The sequence below is a fragment of the Abramis brama genome, assembly GCF_963993115.1.
Source record: "Abramis brama genome assembly, chromosome: 4".
NCBI classification, from domain to species: domain Eukaryota; kingdom Metazoa; phylum Chordata; class Actinopteri; order Cypriniformes; family Leuciscidae; genus Abramis; species Abramis brama.
In genome coordinates this window covers 35,147,379-35,169,084 of record NC_139966.1, presented here as the reverse complement: position 1 = coordinate 35,169,084, position 21,706 = coordinate 35,147,379, and the positions used below count along the sequence as shown (strand labels likewise).

The window sequence follows — 21,706 nt, the reverse complement described above, 5'->3', positions numbered from 1 at the left end:
AAAGTTACAGAGTATAACTGCACGACCAAAACTAATGTGAACTAGTGAGTAGATGAGTTTACCTGTTTGGCTAATGACGTTTAGCCACTTACTGGCAACAATTTTTTCAAGACGAGAAAAAAACATATAAAACACAAGGGATAATTACTGATTTTTTGGTAATAGAATAAAATGTGAACATATCTTGAGCTTGTGTTAACCACATACCTTATTTCATAGATTTAACCAAAAACCCTTTGACTTTCCATTGAAACCCCAACTAAGCAAGCCAAAGGTGACAGTTGCAAGGAACCCAAACTCCCTCAATTGACAGAAATGGAGAAAGATTGTTAACACAGCAGTCTTTGGTGGTAAAAGTGATAGTTCTACCATATTTGTAACAAGGAGTTGATTTTGCAGTCTTGGTTAAACAGAATATGCCGAATGATCTGAGATGTCATCGCTCTGCTGCAGAATTTCAATGTCATCAACATTGATCCCATGTGACGAAGTATGATTACGACAATGAAACGTGTTGTCTAACTCCAATAGAGTTTAGAATATATCTACATGGATGTTAAAATCACCAAGAAGTAAGATATTATATTAATTATCGAACTCTGATAGAAAATGAAATTCTTTGATAAAGTCTGTGATAAATGTGCCCTGTATACAGAAGCAAGTACAAATGTCAAAAGGTAATTTTAGTGTACACTAGATAACATTACTTAAAGCACCATCTCTTCAAAAGAATCATACTTGAAACCAGACCTCAGAGTAATACTGGAAATATTACTTTAAATTACAGCAACTTTCGTGCGAGACTCATGTTTATAACAGTAATCTTCAGATGAAGACTCAGTTTAAATCCCCCTGTGGTGAAAATCAAGTTTTTAATGTTGTTTATATGTCTATGTGGTGTTTTTAATATGCTTTAAGACAAACCATGTGCAAATTCATAAGTTTTGCTGAGTACCCATTGCTGAGTATTTTCTCATTAAAACTGCAGTGAACCAAAGACAGTCTCAAAAACACTGTTTGAAATCGCTGGTGAAACACTGACGTCACAAACTACTGTGGTAGATTTTTCCCTAAACCCAATTCTGGGGCGTCTCCAATCGACACCCAATTGATCTTACTATCTGTGGCATCTCCAAATCGACACCAATACCTTTATCTGGGGCGTCTACAAATCGACACCCAATACCTTAAACTGGGGCGTCTACTAATCGACACCCAATACCTTTATACTCTAGCTCTTGCGTCTTCAGTCGACAACTGGCCGAGTCCTACTCTAACTAATTCGCTTTCCTGACTTACTTGTTCTGTTGCTGCGCAGCTTAAATGACATACAAACTCTAGCAATTGTCCTTCAAATGCTTTAATTACGGCCGGGAGAGTTTCTCAAGCATTTCTCAGAGAAATCTCTCAGCCACATAGAATAATACATCAGGTTTTATAGGATAAAGACATGACATAGAAACCAAATCACCTGCCTAACTCATGACTTTAATATTGTCACCTTCTATTAAAGGTCCTGTATTATGCCCCTTTTCACAAGATGTAAAATAAGTCTCTGATGTCCCCAGAGTGTGTATGTGAAGTTTCAGCTCAAAATACCCAACAGATCATTTTTTACAGCATGTTTAAATTGTCATTTTTTGGGGCACAGAAAAACACGCTGTTTTAGTGTGTGCCCTTTAAATGCAAATAAGCTGCTGCTGGACGACCCAGGGGGTGGAGCTTCATGAGCTCACGCTCAGTCTCTCAGGACAATTTCATCTCACGGAATGATGATAATATCAGAAACTCTCAGTAACGGTGTTCATTTCGAGTCGGACAATAATGCCTACTGAGTCAAGAGTGCTGTATAGAGATGGAACAGGTATAGTTTAGTAGTTTAATTACGGTTATTATAACGTATTTGTCATCTGCTTGTATGTATCCATTATTAATAGCCTACAAGTCTGCTGTTTCGGACCAGGTCCGAATGATGATCAAACATATACTGATGAGTTTAATAAAGTTTATTGTACATCACACAGAAGATGAAGCGTCAGTTTTACTTCAGAAAATCACCGTAAGAGCTGAGTAAACACAGTAAGTTATAAGAAGTGCGCAAGTACATAAACGAATTTCGGTAGCATTCCTGTGGGCGGAGGTTAGTCAAAAAACTGTTTTAATGACGTCATTAAAGAAGGAAGTAGAGAGATGTAGTCCAAACGGGCCGTTCGATGTAGGCGACTTCTGTTAAATAAAATATCTCGCTTGGCATTGAACTTTGAGCTTTATAATTTTACAGATATTATTTATACTCTAACAACAACATTACACACTAACTAAAGTTTGAAACATGGGATCACGAAGAACGGGACCTTTAATATGAAGCAAGCCCCCTCTTTTTCACCCTCTGTTAGTGGCCTATGCAAAATATCTTGGAACACAGAAAAAACACAAGTAAAGGGTTAAGAGTTCTGTTGATTACTCAATATGTCATGGGACAAGAGAGACAGTATATTTTTGATTTTGTTATAGTCAGCACCAGACAATTTTCCATAACTCAAATAGACAAAAACAGAACTTTTTAGTACAATGTGTTTCCAAGTGTTAGAATGTTAGCCCTGGAAAGAGAAAGTAAAGTTTATGTGGTATTACTGTTAGAATCATGGTTAGTTTAAAATACAGTTTTATTATTTTATTCATTAATTTTCTACCACACTCCCCTCTCTGGTCGTATTTGGAACGACCATAATTAATTCCCAGATTTGTTTAATTTGGAACATTACGGTAATGACTCTCTGGATGGTAAATTGGGCGCAACTGCGTTCGGTTGGCAATTGCTCATATTGGTGGTCCTCTTCTTCTTCCACAATGCTTCTGAACAATCTCCCCATGCTAGCTCGAATACATTTGATTACACATCCAATCACGATTGCTACAATGAGCACGGTGACAATTAATGGCAATAAGAGCTTAAGAATGGGTCCGAAGATATTACCAAAAGCACTGTGGAAGGCATCAGCAATTCAGTCTAACCCCTATTCTATTGCTTTGTTCTTTGCCTGTTCATCCTGCCACAAATCATTCTGCACCTTCGACATATCGTCTAGCACCTTTGAAATGGTACTACCATCTGCATCATAAGCTGGAATGTAAGTACAGCATTCTTTGCCAATTTTAACACAAACTCCCCCTTCCTCCGCAAGAATTGCATCTAGTGTCATTCTGTTTTCCAGAGTCACTTGTCTGATAGCCCCCACCTCGCTTTTCAAGAGTGCCAGAGCCAATTGTGTGTCGTTTGCGAATCAGAATTCGCAGATTCTATTAATCCAGTTCATTGAGTCAGTTACAGCATTATGGATCAGAAAAGCCTTCCAAAACTGAGAAGTTTTGGCAATTACAAGGTTTTCTTCAGGGATGTCAGAAATGTCATGTCTCCACCAAGTGTCATCATCATTCTCTTTAAGGCCCTTTTCTCTCTCTGAGGTTTTCCCACATAGCCAATCTTAATTCTTGCTCTGAGCTGAACCAAAGCGCAGAGACCATTCCATGAAACAGGCAGACTGGGATATGCAGTATGACTGCACAACCAGTAGTAGTCAAAAAGGATGTAAGCCCCTCCTGCAAGGTGGTCACTTTTACCTGTGGGCTCATAACAGCTAACTTTGTGGATGGTTTCACATCCCTCAAGTATCCCTAAGAATTGGTTTCCCCTTTTTGACCTATAACACTCTTTAAATTTCTGCTTTGGCCAAAGGCCAGACCTTCTTTTTGCCTTCAGTGGAGAGAGAGAGCATTGGTGCCGGAATAGTTACATTATCACATTCAGGTGGAAGTCTCTTACGGAAGATTTTTCGGGATCATTCTGACCCCGGTCTGGCTATGTAAGATAAAATACACTTCAATTTGTGACCCTCAACTGGCTCTGGCAACAGAGGATATGGATACGCGGTGGAGAAGGAGGCACAGACATAATCTTTGTTAGGTGCAAATTTTTTTAGCTGTGTAATCAGCATATTTCCAGAACAAATTTAACCCATATTGGTTTTGGTTGGTGTCGAATGAGTAGTCATGATGAACAGGCACTTCCCTTTTCTTTCTACCCTGATTACTTCCTGGAGAAAATCCAAACAGAAACAGTAACATGATCAAAAACAACACACTTATGAATACAACACCACATATACTATACTTAAACATTCTGTCAGACCACATTCACTCCCAGGTGCGCTGGTCGTCCCATTGGCCCCACAGACGTCTGAATCGCTCCATCTTCACCTTGATGACTCTTTGCGAGCCGTAGCAAGGTCTTTCCCTCGCTGGTAGAGGTGGTACGTTACTAGCACGCCCTTTTTTCCCCTACTTTCCACTTGCTGGGGGTTGGTGGGGCTTGCAATGCGACACGTGAACCCAGGTGTCATGCTCAGCAACCTTGATTGCTGTATTTGTTGTTAGAATGATCTCGTATGGACCGTCTGAATCGCTCCATCTTCACCTTGATGACTCTTTGCGAGCCGTAGCAAGGTCTTTCCCTCGCTGGTAGAGGTGGTACGTTACTAGCACGCCCTTTTTTCCCCTTACTTTCCACTTGCTGGGGGTTGGTGGGGCTTGCAATGCGACACGTGAACCCAGGTGTCACGCTCAGCAACCTTGATTGCTGTATTTGTTGTTAGAATGATCTCGTATGAACTTGTATGGACTGTCTGAATCGCTCCATCTTCACCTTGATGACTCTTTGCGAGCCGTAGCAAGGTCTTTCCCTCGCTGGTAGAGGAGGTACGTTACTAGCACGGCCTTTTTTCCCCTACTTTCCACTTGCTGGGGGTTGGTGGAGCTTGCAATGCGACACGTGAACCCAGGTGTCAAGCTCAGCAACCTTGATTGCTGTATTTGTTGTTAGAATGATCTCGTATGAACCGTCTGAATCGCTCCATCTTCACCTTGATGACTCTTTGCGAGCCGTAGCAAGGTCTTTCCCTCGCTGGTAGAGGAGGTACGTTACTAGCACGCCCTTTTTTCCCCTACTTTCCATTTGCTGGGGGTTGGTGGGGCTTGCAATGCGACGCGTGAACCCAGGTGTCACGCTCAGCAACCTTGATTGCTGTATTTGTTGTTAGAATGATCTTGTATGGACCCAGCCACCTCGGGTTGTTCCACGCCTTGCGCCTGTGGTCCTTGATCCAAACCCATTGTCCTGGTTCGTAAGAGTGCTGCGGTTCTGTACCTGGAACCGGCAAGGCAGCTTTTACCTGCGAATGAATTGTTTTAATAGTTCTGGTCAGTGACAGTATATATTTTCTCATTTGCTCATCTACCCCCGCCAAACCCTCCTGGGGAGGAGGTTCGATTCCTACTCGCATGGGCCGACCTATAAGAATTTCATGTGGGCTGAGGGTTGTTCTTGCCCCTTTTCGGGCTCTTATGGCCATTAAAACAATGGGCAGGGCTTGAACCCACGTCATTTCAGTTTCGACCATAACCTTACACAATTTGTTCTTTATTGTCTGGTTAAGTCTCTCTACTGCCCTGCCCTTCGACATTTTTTTCACCCCTCTCTGACCAAATTTCAATTCTCGGTTAGTACCCAGTCTCGGAATTTCACTCAATGACGGTGGTACTTGGGTGCTATCAGTAGAAAGGGATGTAAAACCTATAAAGTCAGTCTCTCTGCATCCTGTCAACGCTGTGTTTTTTGCTACAGAGTCAGCAAAATGATTACCTTTTGATACTTCGTCACTGGTTCTCATATGTGCAGCACATTTGCAAATTGCTATTTCTTTTGGCATTAACAAATTTTCAGGTAATTTATCAATCAATTTTGAATGTGCCACCGGTTTTCCGTTAGCAGTGAGGAAACCTCAATTTTTCCAAACCGCTCCATGGTCATGACATACACCGAATGCATATCGTGAGTCGGTATACACTGCCGTTCAAAAGTTTGGGATCGGTACGTTTTTTTAATGTTTTTAAAATAAGTCTCTTCTGCTCACCAAGGCTGCATTTATTTGATTAAAAATACAAAACAAACAGTAATATTGTGAAATATTATTACAACTTAAAATAACTTTTTTATTTGAATATATTTTAAAATGCGTTTTATTCCCGTGATGACAAAGCTGAATTTTCAAATAGCCTAGATAGAAATCATTCTAATATGATGATTTGCTGCTCAAGAAACATTTCTGATCATTATCAATGTTGAAAACTGTTATTTTTTTATTTTTTTATTTAAACAGTTATTTAACTGTTTACTTTTTTTTTTAAAGGATTCTTTGATGAATAGAAAGTTGAAAAGAACAGCATTTATTTGAAATAGAAAGCTTTTGTCACATTATGAATGTCTTTACTGTCACTATTGATACATTTAATGCTCCTTTCTGAATGAAAGTATTAATTTCTTTCATTTCTTTCCCAAAAAATAAATAAAATCTTATTGACCCCAAACTTTTGAACGGTAGTGTATATAGTGATTGAGTGACCTCTGGCCAATTCACATGCGTGTGCGAGTGCTGCAAGTTCTGCTGCCAGCAGAATGATGAGTAGCAGTGTAGACGGATTTAACACGGTGCACCGTTTTAATGTGACATTTACATTACGTTTACATTTAGCAGACGCTTTTATCCAAAGTGACTTACAAATGAATAGAAGCAGTTAAACTAACAGTAGGACAACAGTTATATGCAAGTGCTATGACCCTTCTCAATTTAATCTAACGCGGTAAATGTTATTATTTTTTTATTTTTTATTATAGAACAGAATAGAATAGAATAGTTGAGAAAGTGTTAGTATTACTGGATCAAGTGCTGTCGAAAAAGAAGCGTATTCAGCCGTTTCTTGAAAGTGGCTATGGACTCAGCAGCTCTGGTTGAGTTAGGCAGATCATTCCACCAGCAGGGAACAGTCATGGTAAATTTTGTGCCTCTTTGAGATGGCACCACAAGATGTCATTCGCTTGCAGAGCGCAAGTTTCTGGATGGCACATAAGTCCGAAGTAATGAGTTTAAGTAAAATGGAGCAGAACCAGTGGTTGTTCTGTAGGCAAATGTCAGTGACTTGAATTTGATGCGAGCGGCAACTGGCAACCAGTGCAATTTTGTGAGGAGAGGAGTGACATGTGCTCTCTTCGGCTTGTTAAAGACCACTCTAGCTGCGGCATTCTGGATCAGTTGCAGAGGTTTGACCGTGCATGCTGGAAGACCAGCCAGGAGAGCATTACAATAGTCCAGTCTGGATAGAACTAGCACTTGGACAAGGAGTTGTGTAGCATGTTCTGATAGGAAGGGCCTGATCCTCCTAATGTTGTACAAAGCAATGTGGTCTGTGAAGTTCAACTGATCATCAATTTAGGGATGCAACGATACCATTTTTTCAGAACCGATCCGATACCAAAAATTCTGAGTATCGGCCGATACCGATCCATACCGATACCAGCGCAGTTTTTTTAATCAAGTAGAATTTCTATAACTCTGTGTTGAACTGATAATAAGAACTGAAAAAAAGAAAAACAACAACAAAAAATATATGATCATAATCTGACATAAATGCTATTATAAACTAGATTAGTGGATAATTCAGCGGTAAAATTTAGTCTAGAAAAATCACGAGTGCACAATAATTGTATAAAATTTGAACATTTTGTGGAAAAAATTTTTTTAGTGGGGAACAAATTAGAGACAATAAGTGTAACACTAAATCTGGTAAAACTTTACACATTGCTCTTTGTATTGTTGTAAAATACATTCATGAAAAACAACAACAAAAATATAAATTATTTTATAGCCTACAATAAAATTGAGACATTTTTTAAATGTATAGCACAGCTGTGTAATGAGGTAGCAACATAATAGATAGGACAGAACAAGAACGGCTATTGATAATGTTTCATTGCGTCACTGTATGATATGAAAGGCTCCAATACAGTGCGGCACAAAGCGCTTATGCGCATCCCGAGTGCAGAATGATGCGCTTGAAGCAACATGAGTCACAGCGCGCAGCGCGTCGAGTCCGCATTGAAAAGTTTAAAGCACAAAGAAAATACATATTGATGCGTAGTGTATTATACAGTATCTATCTATGCAATAGTCTATTCAGCATTTTCTTTTAACAGTTTTAAATTTCAGTTACTGTGCGCATGAAGAACAAATAGTACCTGACTTTACTCCAGTGTTGTGATCCTAACAGACACCCGTAGAAAGTAACATGATCAGGGTTGCCAACTCTCACGCATCTCGCGTGACAGTCACGCATTCAGCCTCAATCTCACGCTCTCACGCTCAACAAAGAAATCTCACGCAAAAATAGACATTCTTCTGTGCTGTATTTTTTTTCACTCATGTGCACTAAATTTCAGAATTACTATAAACAATTCAGGCTCTTAACTACTGGATGGACCACTAGTTATGGCGCAAATGATTTAAAAATCTCCCACAATCAAGAGCGAGCACGCATGCGAGACAGAGACTGTGCTCCAAACCAACCGATAGCGCGCGCACGCACGGCAGAGAGGGAAAGTCTTACCCCCCCCGTTTGAAGTCTTTACCCCCCCCCCCCCCCCCCGTTGGAGAAGTCTCACTCCGAGCTAAACTGAAAAGTTGGCAACCCTGCATGATTAAGATACAGCAATAAAGTCCAGCAAGATAAAGTTGTTTTATGCGAAACCATAGACCTTTATCTACAGATCAAGTATAATAATAGTAACATTGAATCATCTTGGAGAGAGTTTCATCGTGTTAACTGTCGTAACCGAACGCGACGCGCTGTTTGAGTGCTGAATGGAGAATGACTGACAGGGCAGCTGAGGGAAACGTTTATGTGATCTTGAATTTAACGACTTAAATATTCATTTATATCTCACATTATACTATATAATGGCTTCAGAACACTTATAATATTGTGCACGAAAACTTATGGTGCTTTATAATGTTTGTGTGTCTTTTGTGGGGCTTAACAATAACACTGAATAGTATACGCACAATATCGGATTTGGATCGGCCTTGTCTGACCGATACCCGATCCGCCAAAAATGGCAGTATCGGAGCCGATACGATACTGAGTATCGGATCGGTGCATCCCTACATCAATTACCACACCAAGGTTCCTGGCTGACCTTGGAGTTATGGATGACGAGCCTAGCTGAATGGTGAATTTGTGATGAAACGTTGGGTTGGCCGGGACCACAAGTAGCTGTCTTCGCAAGGTTTAGTTGAAGGTGATGGTCCTTCATCCAGCCAGAAATGTCTGTCAGGCAGGCTGAGATGTGAGCAGCAACTGTCGGATCAGCAACCGAGGATAGGTGAGAGGGTGAGAGTGAGCGTAGGTTTTGCCAAAAGGTGACCTGTGGAGGATTGTGTGTTGTGTTCTGAGGCAGGTTGAGGTTGAGAGTGAGGAGGAAGTGATCTGAGGTGTGCAGTGGAGTGACCAGTGTATGGTCAGTGGAGCAGTAGCGTGTGTAAATAAGGTCCAATTTATTACCTGATTTGTGAGTAGCCGCAGTAGATACTCGTTTGAGGTCGAATGAGGCAAGCAGAGTGTGGAAATAAGCAGCCTGAGGTTTTTCTAGGTGGATGTTGAAGTCTCCAAGAACTATGAGAGGAGTACAGTCCTCGGGAAAGGATGAGAGTAGCACATCAAGCTCCTCCAAGAAACTGCCAAACTGCCCTGGGGGACGATATACAACTACAAAATGGATTTTAATAGGGCTGGTGATGGTAATTGAATGTGATTCAAATGAGCTGTTGTCACACAGAGGTGGTAAATGATCAAATTTCCAATCGTTTGAGATGAGCAGACCAGTACCTCCACCCCTACCAGTCAGGCGAGCGGTGTGTGAGAAAGTGAAGTTAGTGGAGAGGGCAGCCGGTGTGGCAGTGTCCTCTGGTCTGATCCAGGTCTCAGTCAGGGCCAGTAGGCTGAGACCCAAATGACTAGAAATAGATGTAATGAAATCAGCTTTGTTTACAGCGGACTGGCAATTCCAGAGACCAATAGGAAAAGAGAATGTAGTACTAGAAGACACCGGAAAGGTACGCAGGTTGTTAGGATTGGACTGCCTCCGACGTGTGACATTTGATTTACGTATGTTAGTAATAGTTGGGATTTGAAAACATAACGTTAGTGTAAGAGGGGTCACAAACAAAAAGATCGGATGAAAAGTTGTGTAGAAGAGAAAGGAAAAACAAGAAAATAAATACTCAAGTGCCTTGTCGGTGTCCTTGCTCGGTGGAGTCGCACAGGTAGAGTCGTTGGTCTTTACACTCTTCGGTCTTCACACGATGAGGGCTGCCGCGGTGAACTAACCTATTTTATAAACGCCTAATACCTTGTTATTGAATACAGCAGGCCACGCCCTCCTATTTAGCCAAGAAACTCAAAAGTCACGACACACAAACAAAGCCACACAGGCGCGCGTAAAAACACAGTAACAAAGTTTCCTAGCAACAAAGAGCCGCGCTAAAATCTACTGTGAAAAGTAAACACTCACAGACTGACGATCTCTCCTGTTGTTCGACTGCTTCTTCTAACAAGTACTAGCAGTTTGGTAGAATTAACTTTAACTGGCTTTGGCCACGCCCTCCTATTTAGCCAAGCGAAACACAAAAGTCACGACACACAAACAAAGCCACATGGGCGCGCGTAAAAACACAGTAAACAAAACAAAGTTTCCCAGCAACAAAGAGCCGCGCTAAAATCTAACGTTACTGTGAAAAGTAAACACTCACAGACTGACGATCTCTCCTGTTGTTCGACTGCTTCTTCTAACAATAGCAGTTTGGTAGAATTAACTTTAACTGGCTTTGGCCACGCCCTTCCTATTTAGCCAAGCGAAACTCAAAAGTCACGACACACAAACAAAGCCACACGGGCGCGGGTTTACCCGACTGCTTCTTCTCTGACATTTGACATTGTGAGCAGGACATTTTGCCAATGCAGTGAACGTGCAGCAGATGAGCTGTCCTTGACTGCATTAACAAGCACTGCGTGGGGAACATACACCGTTAACTGATGGAAAGCCACCAAATCTGAACATGCCAATACTGCTTCAACTGCAGAGGCTACGGACACACTGTGGAATCCCCTGTGCGACAGTGTCTAATCGTGAGGTTGTGTTAGGATGGCAGACATGAACCCAGCAGCAAACACATTTACGTTGTGGCAACGTCTGTGGCACGTTGCAGTTCTTCTGTGGCAACGTCGCTGTCTACGTGCTCGCAACATTGTAAGACGCGACAGGGCTGTAGCAACGTTGTTGTGCGACATTCAGCAACTGAGAGATGACGTTCTGACAATTTCTTGTTTTTATGCTAGATAGGCCTATAGATATCCCTAGTGGTGGGCAGATCGAGGCTTCGTGAAACAATGAAACAGTTGAAGCAAATGTGCCATATTGTGTCGAGGCTTCGAAACAATCCGACACCCGTCTCAACGGTGACACCTAGTGGTCACTTGCAGGTGTTGATCTGAAACAACCTTGACAACGAGCCATTAAAAAAATTGTTGTTCTTTTATTATTGTATTTTTCTAATATGTGAAGCTTGTAACCTGTAGGCTCCTCACTGTGCATAATGTTATTTTGGTCATGAAAAATGAATATTAATAAAAGAAATCAAGCCACAATGCCTCACTTTTTTATAGATTTTTATTCAAAAATATTAATTTCTCTGCTGTGGAAGGACTTAGCCTACTTCTTTTTTTACAGATAATTTCTCCAGCCTTTGAAAAAATCCTCTCACAAGGGACACTTGTTGCTGGCATGCAAAGATATTTTTTAGCAAGGACATACAAATGAGGAAAGATTACTGCTCTCTCTTTCCAGTAAGTTAGGGGATCATGAGTTCTGGGCAAAAACGCATCGTTGAGGTATTTTTTCACTTCCACTGTGGCATTAGCTGTAGCATTGTGTATCATCTGGGTTTCACGGATACGATTATCAAAAAGTTCCCATTAACTGTCCTGTGTTTCTACTGGTGTTGAAATATTATATTATATTATATTGACAACATATTATATTATATTCACAGTGAAGCTGTTTTTAACATGATTGGCAGTTGTGATTGGGACGTTAGGTTGTAGGGCTTAGGTTGACACAGGCCTATGGACTTTCTAAACAGTGTCCAAACAGTTTGTTATTATATTTCAATTATAATTATATTTCAAACAATGCATACCTTGCTTAGATGGCCCAGCAGTGTCAGTAGCAGGCCTAGGTACAGGGGGAATGCTACCATCCTCTGCACCCTGCAAAACGGCAGGATGAGTGCTCCTCAAATGGCGCATCATGGATGGTGTATTGTTGCAGTGGGCTAGCTGCCGATCACAATACATACATCTCACTTTATTTGGGGTTTCCAAATGGAAATGCTCCCACACCACAGATGTACGGCATCTCTTCTGTGGAGCCTCCATTTTTATCTATCTATCTATCTATCTATCTATCTATCTATCTATCTATCTATCTATCTATCTATCTATCTATCTATCTATCTATCTATATATATTTCTATCTATGCATCTATTAATGTCACTATATACTCTGTCTGTCTCTAGCCTATCAGTCAGTGTGTAAATTTAAATGTAAGCCTAAATATAACTAAACAAATCGCACTATAAATGTCACTATATCATCTCAAAATCAAACTCCTCTCACAAAAACCCACGAGGTCAAGATGCATTGACTTCACTTTTATACAGATGTGCGATTGTGTGGTCTGTTCCCGACTGTAAATCAAACGCTGATTCGGTGGACCATGCCACCTGTCGAAACACTTGTGAAACACTCCGAAGCTTCATTTAGCCGTAGTCACGTGACATGGGTGTTTTGAATCACGCTTCGGATCAGTGAGATATCCCCCATTTAGCATTTTATGTTTTGATGTTAATTTTTAATTAGTCAGATGTTAGATAATTATATAGTTTTTTTTTTAAATATTGTTTATCATTATTATTTAATGGGGCTATCAGTAAATTAGCCTAATTATAATCAACACCTGCAAGTGTACACTTTGAAGAGTAAAAATTACAGAAGGTTACGTTAATTCAACTTTATTATTAAAACTAACTGCATATATGGTAATCAAATTGCACTTCCAAAAGTCATACATTTGTGAAAAAAGAAAAAAACTAAATAAATGAATATAAAATTTCTTTTAAGTATAACTAATAAAACATAAAAAGCAAAGATCAGAACATTTAATGAACAAAACCGGTTCTGTACATGGCAGACAGTAGTCAAAAGCTGGACGATAAAGTTTGGTAAACAGAATCAGTCCAGGAAACATCCACAAATCCAGAGGAGCAAAGAAACGAATGAGACTAAATAGCAGACAAATGAAATGAAAAACTAAACAGTGCAAGCGAGGCTACATTAGTCACATTAGAAAATGTTGTAGGTTGTGTTTGAATAATTACGTATCTTATTTAGCTGAGGTAAATAAAACGCAATACTCACGTATCCTTGCTCGATGAAGAACGAGAGACAACACAATGAGCCCAACGGGCGGTTGAAATTTAAAAGTCTGATTTTCGTGCTTCAGGGCAGTGACGAGTACATATGTAGTCCAGTGGTTGTCAAGACACCGTTGGCACAACCTTAAGCAATGGCCCTGAGCGGTGGTTTAATGTCAACATTGTGACAACGCTGTAACAACCTTCACCACACAACGTATTTATAGCAACCTTTTGGCCATGTTGATAAAACGTTGTTAGAAGGTTGGCTACGTTGTGCTAACGTTCTGTGTTTGCAGGGAACCCCTTTTTCTCAGATACGAATAATTCAAACACTTTTGCATAATCTGCCAACCCTAGGCTAGGCGCAGTAGTAAGTGATAACTTTAGTTTTTCAAATGCAAGTTGACGCTCGTCTGTCCAGGTAACTGGATCAGTAATTTTTTAAACCTCATGTGCTGCCATGAGGAGAGGGTTTGAAATCTCAGCATAATCTTGGATCCATGGACGGGAGTATCCTGTTACCCCTAGAAATGACATCATTTGTGATTTTGTAATTGGTTTTGGAATTTTCCGGATTGCCTCAATTTGATCTAGGCCTAAAGCTCGGCCATTTGCTGAGATAAGGTGGCCAAGATATCTCACTTCCTCTTTCACTAACTGCAACTTATTTTTAGACATTTTATGTCCATTTACTGACAAGAAATTCAACAATGCACGTGTGTCACAGGAGGCTTTGTCTGGAGGACAGATTAATAGATCATCAACGTACTGAATTAATGTACTCCCCTTTGGTGGGACAAAACTTTCCAAATTTCTAGAAAGTTCTGGGATTGAAAAGAATGCATTTGCCAAATCGATCACAGTGAAATGGGTAGCGTTGTTTGGTATTTCAGATAAAATTGTAGATGGATTAGGTACGATTGGGGAACGCGGCTGAATAGTTGCATTCACCAATCTCAAATCTTGCACAAAACGCCATTCACCTGATGCCTTCCTCACAGGAAGTATAGGTGAATTTATGGGTGAATTTTGGCAAGGAACTTTTGAAATTCCTTCTACAGCTTCTTTGCTGAGAGGATATTGAGGCCTAAACGGCCTATGTTGAGTCACTGGTGTGATAACGAGAGGCATTGCATTCTTTATCTGACCAATATCGAATTTATCTTTAGCCCAAAGTGTTTCTGGAATTCCTGATAATAAATCAAAATTGTTTTCAATTGTATCAGGAATTATTTTTCTCTCCTCACTGCACAACCTGTAAACTGTTACCATCTGCACTGTTGAATATGCTCTTACCCCTGCATCATTTTGATAATAGCCATCATCGTTCCAAGTCCAACCCCCTTTCTCAACCTGCTCCGTGAGCCACACTCCTACTTCCGCCCAAGAGCTTCCTCCCTTCTTTCCTACTGAGACATGAGGCTGGACTTGCAACTGTTGAAAGAAAGCAGATTGAGAATGCGTTAGCCTTACAGTAAATGCAGAGAAATTCTGTGATATTAGAAGATATTCAAGATAGAGTTCTCAACGGGTCGGGTCGGCCCGACAAACCCGACGGGACCCGCGGGTTCGGGCCGGGTTCGGGTCGAAAATATAATCAAATGACTCGGGTCGGGTCGGACCTCGGGCTTAATCTTTTCCACTCAGTGAAAAAAAAAAAAAAACATTTATTAATCATCGCTGCTGTTCACCGTAAAGAAAGTCTGGCTGCTGCGTGCAACGTGCATTATGGAGAGGGGCGGGGGCAGACCTGACACCGCTGCATGCACGCCTTTAGCCTGGAGAGAAGAAGATGGAGTTGGTGAAAAGTAAACTGGCCACAGGTGAATTCACCGTCGCTACTACAGCCTATTTATATATTTTAAAGTTTATTGTTTCAGTTGTTTGTATTGTTTGTATTGTTAAAAGGCGTGAACATTAAAGGTTGGTTTGAATTCCCGTCTGCTGGTCATGATAATACGTGTATGAGAAAAAAAAAACCCGATGCGCGTCGGGCTGCGGGCCGGGTTCGGGCAGATAATTCATGTTGATGTGTCGGGTTAGATCGGGTCCGGGCTTTAAAAGCCACGGGCCGGGTCGGGTCGGGTTGTAATTTTCAGGCCCGTTGAGAACTAATTCAAGAGTTATTTTCTCACCCAACTGCTCACTAAACCATTTTTCCTCATACTCACTATTTCTCTCGGGGCCCACAAACCACGAGGTACAATGGAAATGAGATAGCTTTTCATGGTCTGCTGGTAAAAATATTCTGAATATGGGTCAAACATAGGAGTTATAGCCCAGTTATAATACCAATTTGGAAACATTTGAGGGTTGAAAACACGGCTCCAGTATCAATTAGAAACGAAACTGAAAGTCCTTGTCCAGATATTGTCATCATTGGGTTTGAATTTGGGTCTTTAGTCAGTTGTATCAGATGAGTTGCTGTTTGAGTGTCTCCCTCCTCATCCTATGCAGTCCTTGTTGACATCGGTGGGGGCGGAGGGAAAGAGGAAGCACTTTGTTCCCTGTAGTTCTGCTTTCTTGGTGGATAGCTCGGCCGTTGCTGTTGATATTGGTAGTGGTTTGAATACGGCTGGTGCTGGCGATGTTGTTGGTGTTGGTAGTTGTTTGGACAATCCTTAGCCCAGTGTCCTCTCTCTCCGCAGTTCCTGCATCTATCTCCCATCTTCCCATTTCTTGGCGGTTGATAGTTGTTTCTTGACATTCGGTTATTTGGCTGAGATTGGTAAAACATATACTGGGCAGTCTGCAATTTGTTCTCCTTTTCCGTGTTCTTTTTTTCATCATTCTGCTCGGCATGCTTCGCATGTTGCATCACCACTTCCAGATCTTGCGCTTCCCACGCAATGCAGGTCAGTCGCACAGCTCCCTGAATGTTCGGAAGTAGGCCGTTGACGAAGTGATGTTTTAGAACTCCAGTGTTGTCAGTTCCTTCTGGAAGACCTGCACATTCATCGACAACAGTCTTTAGTCGTGCAAGATAAGCAGTAACAGCCTCACCTTTCACTTGTTTTGTATTAGTGATGGCCGCCCAGTCTGGTTTGATGGGGAAGGCCAATCTCAATCTTTCAATCATCGCTGTCCACTGATCTCTCCATTCTTGAGTTTCAGTTCCTCCTTCGTCCAGGCGCTGCAGGCGGGGTTGAACACAGCCGCTGGAACAACTCCACGAATTTCATCCCACTTCAGCCCCAATTTGCCACTGAAAATGGCAGCCCAGTCTCGACCTGTGGGTTTATAAGTCACATCAACATTTGTTACTGCGACTATGAAACGTTCCACTCCCTTTTCTGGGTTTGGAAGGGCAGCTGTCACATTTCGTAGTTCCTCCAGATCCCATGGCCGTTCCAGCCACACAGGCCCATCTGCACCTGGAAACTGAAGCATAGGTAGGTTACAGGCTTCTTTGGGTTTTTCCCCAACTACAGAGATTGCCCGAGTTTTCATTGGGTGTGGGAGAGATGGTTTTTCAGCTGCTTTTCTTTTGACACTTTTAAACACACGTTTGAGTGGTGTTTTGAGTTCCGGTGTCATCGCTTCATCTAATAGTTTTCTTACTTCCTTGTAGATGACCCCCGAATCACCTTCGTCCCCATCCAAACTTTCGCCCTCCATTTCCACTTCCTCCAGAGCCTCCAGGCTGCATGTCGTGCAATTCCTGCTTCCTCTTTTTCGCCTGTAAAGCAATCAAAGAATCTGCAGCTTTCTCACCTTCCATTTGTCTTTCGTAACGTGTTTCGGCCTCTCGCTCCCATCTTGGGAAGAGTGTCCAGTCAATCCTTTTCCGTTTATTCATGGGCAAATTTTCAAAGAGGTCTCTCCTAAAATTGAAATGCTCAAAGTCCCACAATCAGCAAACTGTCCCTTTGTAAATTTTGACCACAGCTGAACTTGAGCAATTTGTTCATCCCTCAAATTCCACTTCCTGATCAACTCTTTCAAAGGGCCCTGAATATTAGTTTTTTTTAGTTCCTTCTTTACCAAAGCAGTTCCCCATTTTTAGTTAGAAGCAGTTCTTCAATTGCAGAAAAATTGGCAAAAGCAAAGAAAAGCAAGTACTTCGTTGCAGAAACAGAAAGTAAACAAAACAAAAGGAAACAATCTTACAAATTCAATTTACTGGGTATATATCAGATGTATATCTCCAAGCCCAAATTTGTGGATATCTTGGAATGGTAGCAATAGGAATTAATCCTAATTCTCCTGTGGCCCTATCTATATAAGGTTTTAAATTTGGCTTGGTAATTAAATATAGAGATGTTTGCCCTATTAGTAACTCTGGTTCTGGGTGAGGTTGATGCCACGCTCTGGTGCATCCGATTCCTAACACTCCAGAATCTTCTTCAAATATTTGCTCTATCTGACCACTTAATCTCAATCCTATACGTCGCCGTACATACGTATATCTTGTTAAATAAAAATTATATCGTTGTGGTGAATTTAGTTGGCTTTCGTCTTCTCCATAGGATAACGTTTAAATTTGGGTGTAGCCAGTGTTTCTTCATTTTTTCAATCTTCTAAATTATTAAAATTTCATACTTTTAAAATCTTTTTTCAAATTTCAGATAAACAGAGAATTAAATAATTTTTTTTTTACACATTAAAGGGAAAAAAACTAGAGTTTGTGTTGTCCTACCTCACTCTAAAAGTTATTTTTCTTTGCCTGTCTGGGATGGTTCCTCCGTCGGTGTGGGGTCTGCTGCTGCAAAGTTGGCAGAATTAAATGATACAAGATGAGAAATAAAACAAAGTTCCTCTTTATCAGAACTTATCTAGTCTTGTCCGCTTGACCTGAAACCCCAACCGATGAAGGGAGGATCCTTGGGCTAGATTTGTGGTAATTTTTCCCTAAACCTAACTATTCTGGGGCGTCTCCAAATCAACACCCAACTGATCTTACTATCTGTGGCGTCTCCAAATCGACAACAATACCTTTATCTGGGGCGTCTACTAATTGACACCCAATACCTTTATACTCTAGCTCTTGCGTCTTCAGTCGACAACTGGCCGAGTCCTACTCTAACTAACTCGCTTTCCTGACTTACTTGTTCTGTTGCTGCGCAGCTTAAATGACAGACAAACTCTAGCAATTGTCCTTCAAATGCTTTAATTACGGCCGGGAGAGTTTCTCAAGCATTTCTCAGAGAAATCTCTCAGCCACATAGAATAATACACCAGGTTTTATAGGATAAAGACATGACACATAGAAACCAAATCACCTGCCTAACTCATGACTTTAATATTGTCACCTTCTATTAATATGAAGCAAGCCCCCTCTTTTTCACCCTCTGTTAGTGGCCTATGCAAAAATATCTTGGAACATAGAAAAAACACAAGTAAAGGGTTAAAGGGACACTCCACCCATTTGCACTAAGCTTTGTATTGTTAGAAACCCAGTCATACTATTGAATGGTCGTGCAACACTCTCTCATTTTCCCCTGAGACGGGAGAAATCCGTTATTTACCTCTTACACTTCCTCCCACAATGACGCAAAAATCGTCATTTTGCGTCATTGTCGGAGGAAGTGTAAGAGGGGGGGATTTCTGTTGAGACTACAAGCACTAGCTCCTCATCTCTCCAATCTTTCCCAGGGGCGGGACCTGCTCACGCTACAGACCTATTACAGATCAGTGGGTGGGACTTTACTCTCTGAAACTGAAAGCAATATCCTCCATCTTGTTTGAAGCTAAGCTAACAGGCGCTGTGGAGACAGATGTAAAGTTATGACAATAGCGGAGGAGAGTACTCAATATGATATAGAAGAAGAGGATTTCGGAAGTCTGATGCTTGAATCAGGTGTTTGTGGCTACCTTTACAAGCCGCATTATAGCGAAGAGCAGCCGAGGCAGAAGACCTGCCTGCCGCGGACGAGGAGCCCAGACTGGCTCGAGTTAGGGCGGACTGGTGGCGCCGGTGATCTCACTATGCAACTACGAACACAGAGATAGAGTCCGTCTGCGGCAAAGAATTTCAACGATGACAATTTCGCCTGGACGAAATCTCTGAATCAGACGAGGACACGGACGTTTGTGTTGTGAACTATCCTATTTTCGCGCCGCATATGTTCTGACTGAACATCCCGGTACCATGCAATAATTCACCTTTTCGAAAGAAATAAAAAAACGAGGAGTAATGCACTAATGAGTTCGCCAACTAACTAGACATTTTGTGTGAAATGAATTTCAAGCTCTGCTGGTAGCTAGCCTTGTAGACGGAAGAGTGATTTCTCTTATATGCAGATATGCGCTGTTCTGGATTAGTGGGAGTGGCTTGCGGAGCTGTGCAATGTGGTGCATTGTGGGAGTTGTTGTCTTTCATACAAATGCGTCCTGAACTTATTTTTTGTCTTTCCTCGGTCACGAAGGCACCAAATTCAAAATTTATTTTACATTTCGACTACATATATGACCCACTTTCAATAAAAAACAATGTTCCTATGGGTGGAATGCCCCTTTAAGAGTTCTGTTGATTACTCAATATGTCATGGGACAAGAGAGACAGTATATTTTTGATTTTGTTATAGTCAGCACCAGACAATTTTCCATAACTCAAATAGAAAAAAAACAGAACTTTTTAGTACAATGTGTTTCCAAGTGTTAGAATGTTAGCCCTGGAAAGAGGAAGTAAAGTTTATGTGTTATTACTGTTTTAGCATTTTATTCATTAATTTTCTACACACTACCTTGTAACCAATCAGATCAATGTGTGATTGTCAATGAGTGGATCTCTGAGCTGGAGTGAGTGAGTGGAGGCGGGGTCATTTGCATATTCATAGATCCACTTATACTAAATTAAGCAAGGGTGTAGCTACATTCAAGCTATTTTAAAGGGACATTGTGTAGGAATTTCTCCCATCTAGCGGTGAAATAGTATTTTGCATTCAAACAAATAATGCTCTCCAGCGCCTCGCATTTTGTGTTGCATCTACAGTACCGTTATGTACCAAAAAGCTATGACAGGATGTCTTATAAAAGCACTTCATCAAGTTTTCCTTCGGGTGATACTGGTTTGTTATTTCAAACAAACTGCAACTTGACACAACAAACAAACGAATGATTTTTGAACGAACAGTTTTGAACGAACACAAAACTTACAACCTTGTTTTTAGGGCCTTCTCTACTTTACTCAATAGCTGCTATTCATCAAAGAGTTCTACTGTCTATATAATAAAGTTCACAACCAAGCAATGAAAAAAAAGCTTGTAATTAACACTAGAAGTGCCATGGCGGTCATTTTGACTGTTTTGAATTTTATATCTGCAATAACTTTGTTGAAAAAATAAATAAAATCCTACCTGACTTTTCCTAAAAGTGTCTGTATTTTCATTTAAAATGTTTTTCATATTAATTACACATAAGGCAAAAAAACAAAAAAAACAAATGAACATATTTACCTATTTCGGTCATATTGACCGCACTGAATTTCGCGGTATTATTATAGGCTATACCAATATACACAACAATAAAATGTGGTAAAAAAAAAATACACAAAACATATTCAACGACAAATCATTTAAATGTAATGATTTTCAGAACAGAACAAGAATGAAAAAATAACTAACAAGCCAAAATGAAATACTTTATAAGCGAAAGTGAGAGTAAGCGGCGTTAGGCTCACGTAACTCTCTAATTAGAATCAAAATGTTTCAACATTTGCAATGTATTTGGATGGTAAACTATTCTTTATTACAGGCTTTGTACTTCACTCACGTTCCAATATCGACGGAAAAATCATCCTCTTCACACGCGCAAAAATGGTCCGAATTGTACTAGGCTGACTATATTCAGAGCAGTGGAATTTTTATATGTTAGGTTGACTATTTTATTATGGTTATAATGAACAGGCTGCAATGTCAAGATTGCAATGCTGTAATATGGTGTGGGTGTTGTGTGTGTGTGTGTGTGTGTGACGTGTGTGTAGGCGGCGCGGGCGCGATCGAACAGTGGAAACATGAAAACATAGGCTACTCTGTCATTTTGTTCAGGACATCTACGGATATTATTTATTTATAAATGTATAATTAAACTTGTTTAAATGTACAGTTTGGTGTTGTTTTGTTTTTAAAAGATATCCGACCTAATACAATAAATGCATTAATCTCTCAATTGGGTATTTATCATTAAATATATTGAGTTTTGGAATCTATTTGACTGCTTGCGGCAGTTCTAGTAGTTATGGAATTCTGGCACTTCTAGTGTTAAGACCGTAACATTGACTTACCTGTCGAGAAGAAAGCAGGCAACTTCAGCATCTCTTTTGAAAGCTTTCTCCTGCATTAGC

The 21,706-nt window shown here is 40.7% G+C and overlaps 1 protein-coding gene and 1 long non-coding RNA gene across 2 annotated transcripts; both read right to left on the bottom strand.

Annotated features, from left to right (window-relative positions):
• Positions 1 to 1,500: 1,500 nt before the first annotated feature.
• Positions 1,501 to 10,881, bottom strand: LOC311082175 (uncharacterized protein; the record flags this gene model as incomplete). The annotated part of the gene is made up of 3 exons (XM_084112914.1): positions 1,501 to 5,228; positions 9,451 to 10,241; positions 10,853 to 10,881. The coding sequence occupies 3 exons, from the start codon at positions 10,879 to 10,881 to the stop codon at positions 5,065 to 5,067; spliced, it is 984 nt and encodes a 327-aa protein (XP_083969040.1). The 3' UTR covers positions 1,501 to 5,064.
• Positions 10,882 to 11,998: 1,117 nt separating this feature from the next.
• On the bottom strand, positions 11,999 to 17,308 carry LOC311082301. Its single transcript, XR_014606092.1, has 3 exons — positions 15,594 to 17,308; positions 14,719 to 14,856; positions 11,999 to 12,282 (listed from the first exon to the last, which is right to left on the bottom strand). It is a non-coding gene; the product is annotated as an uncharacterized lncRNA (long non-coding RNA).
• Positions 17,309 to 21,706: the final 4,398 nt, after the last annotated feature.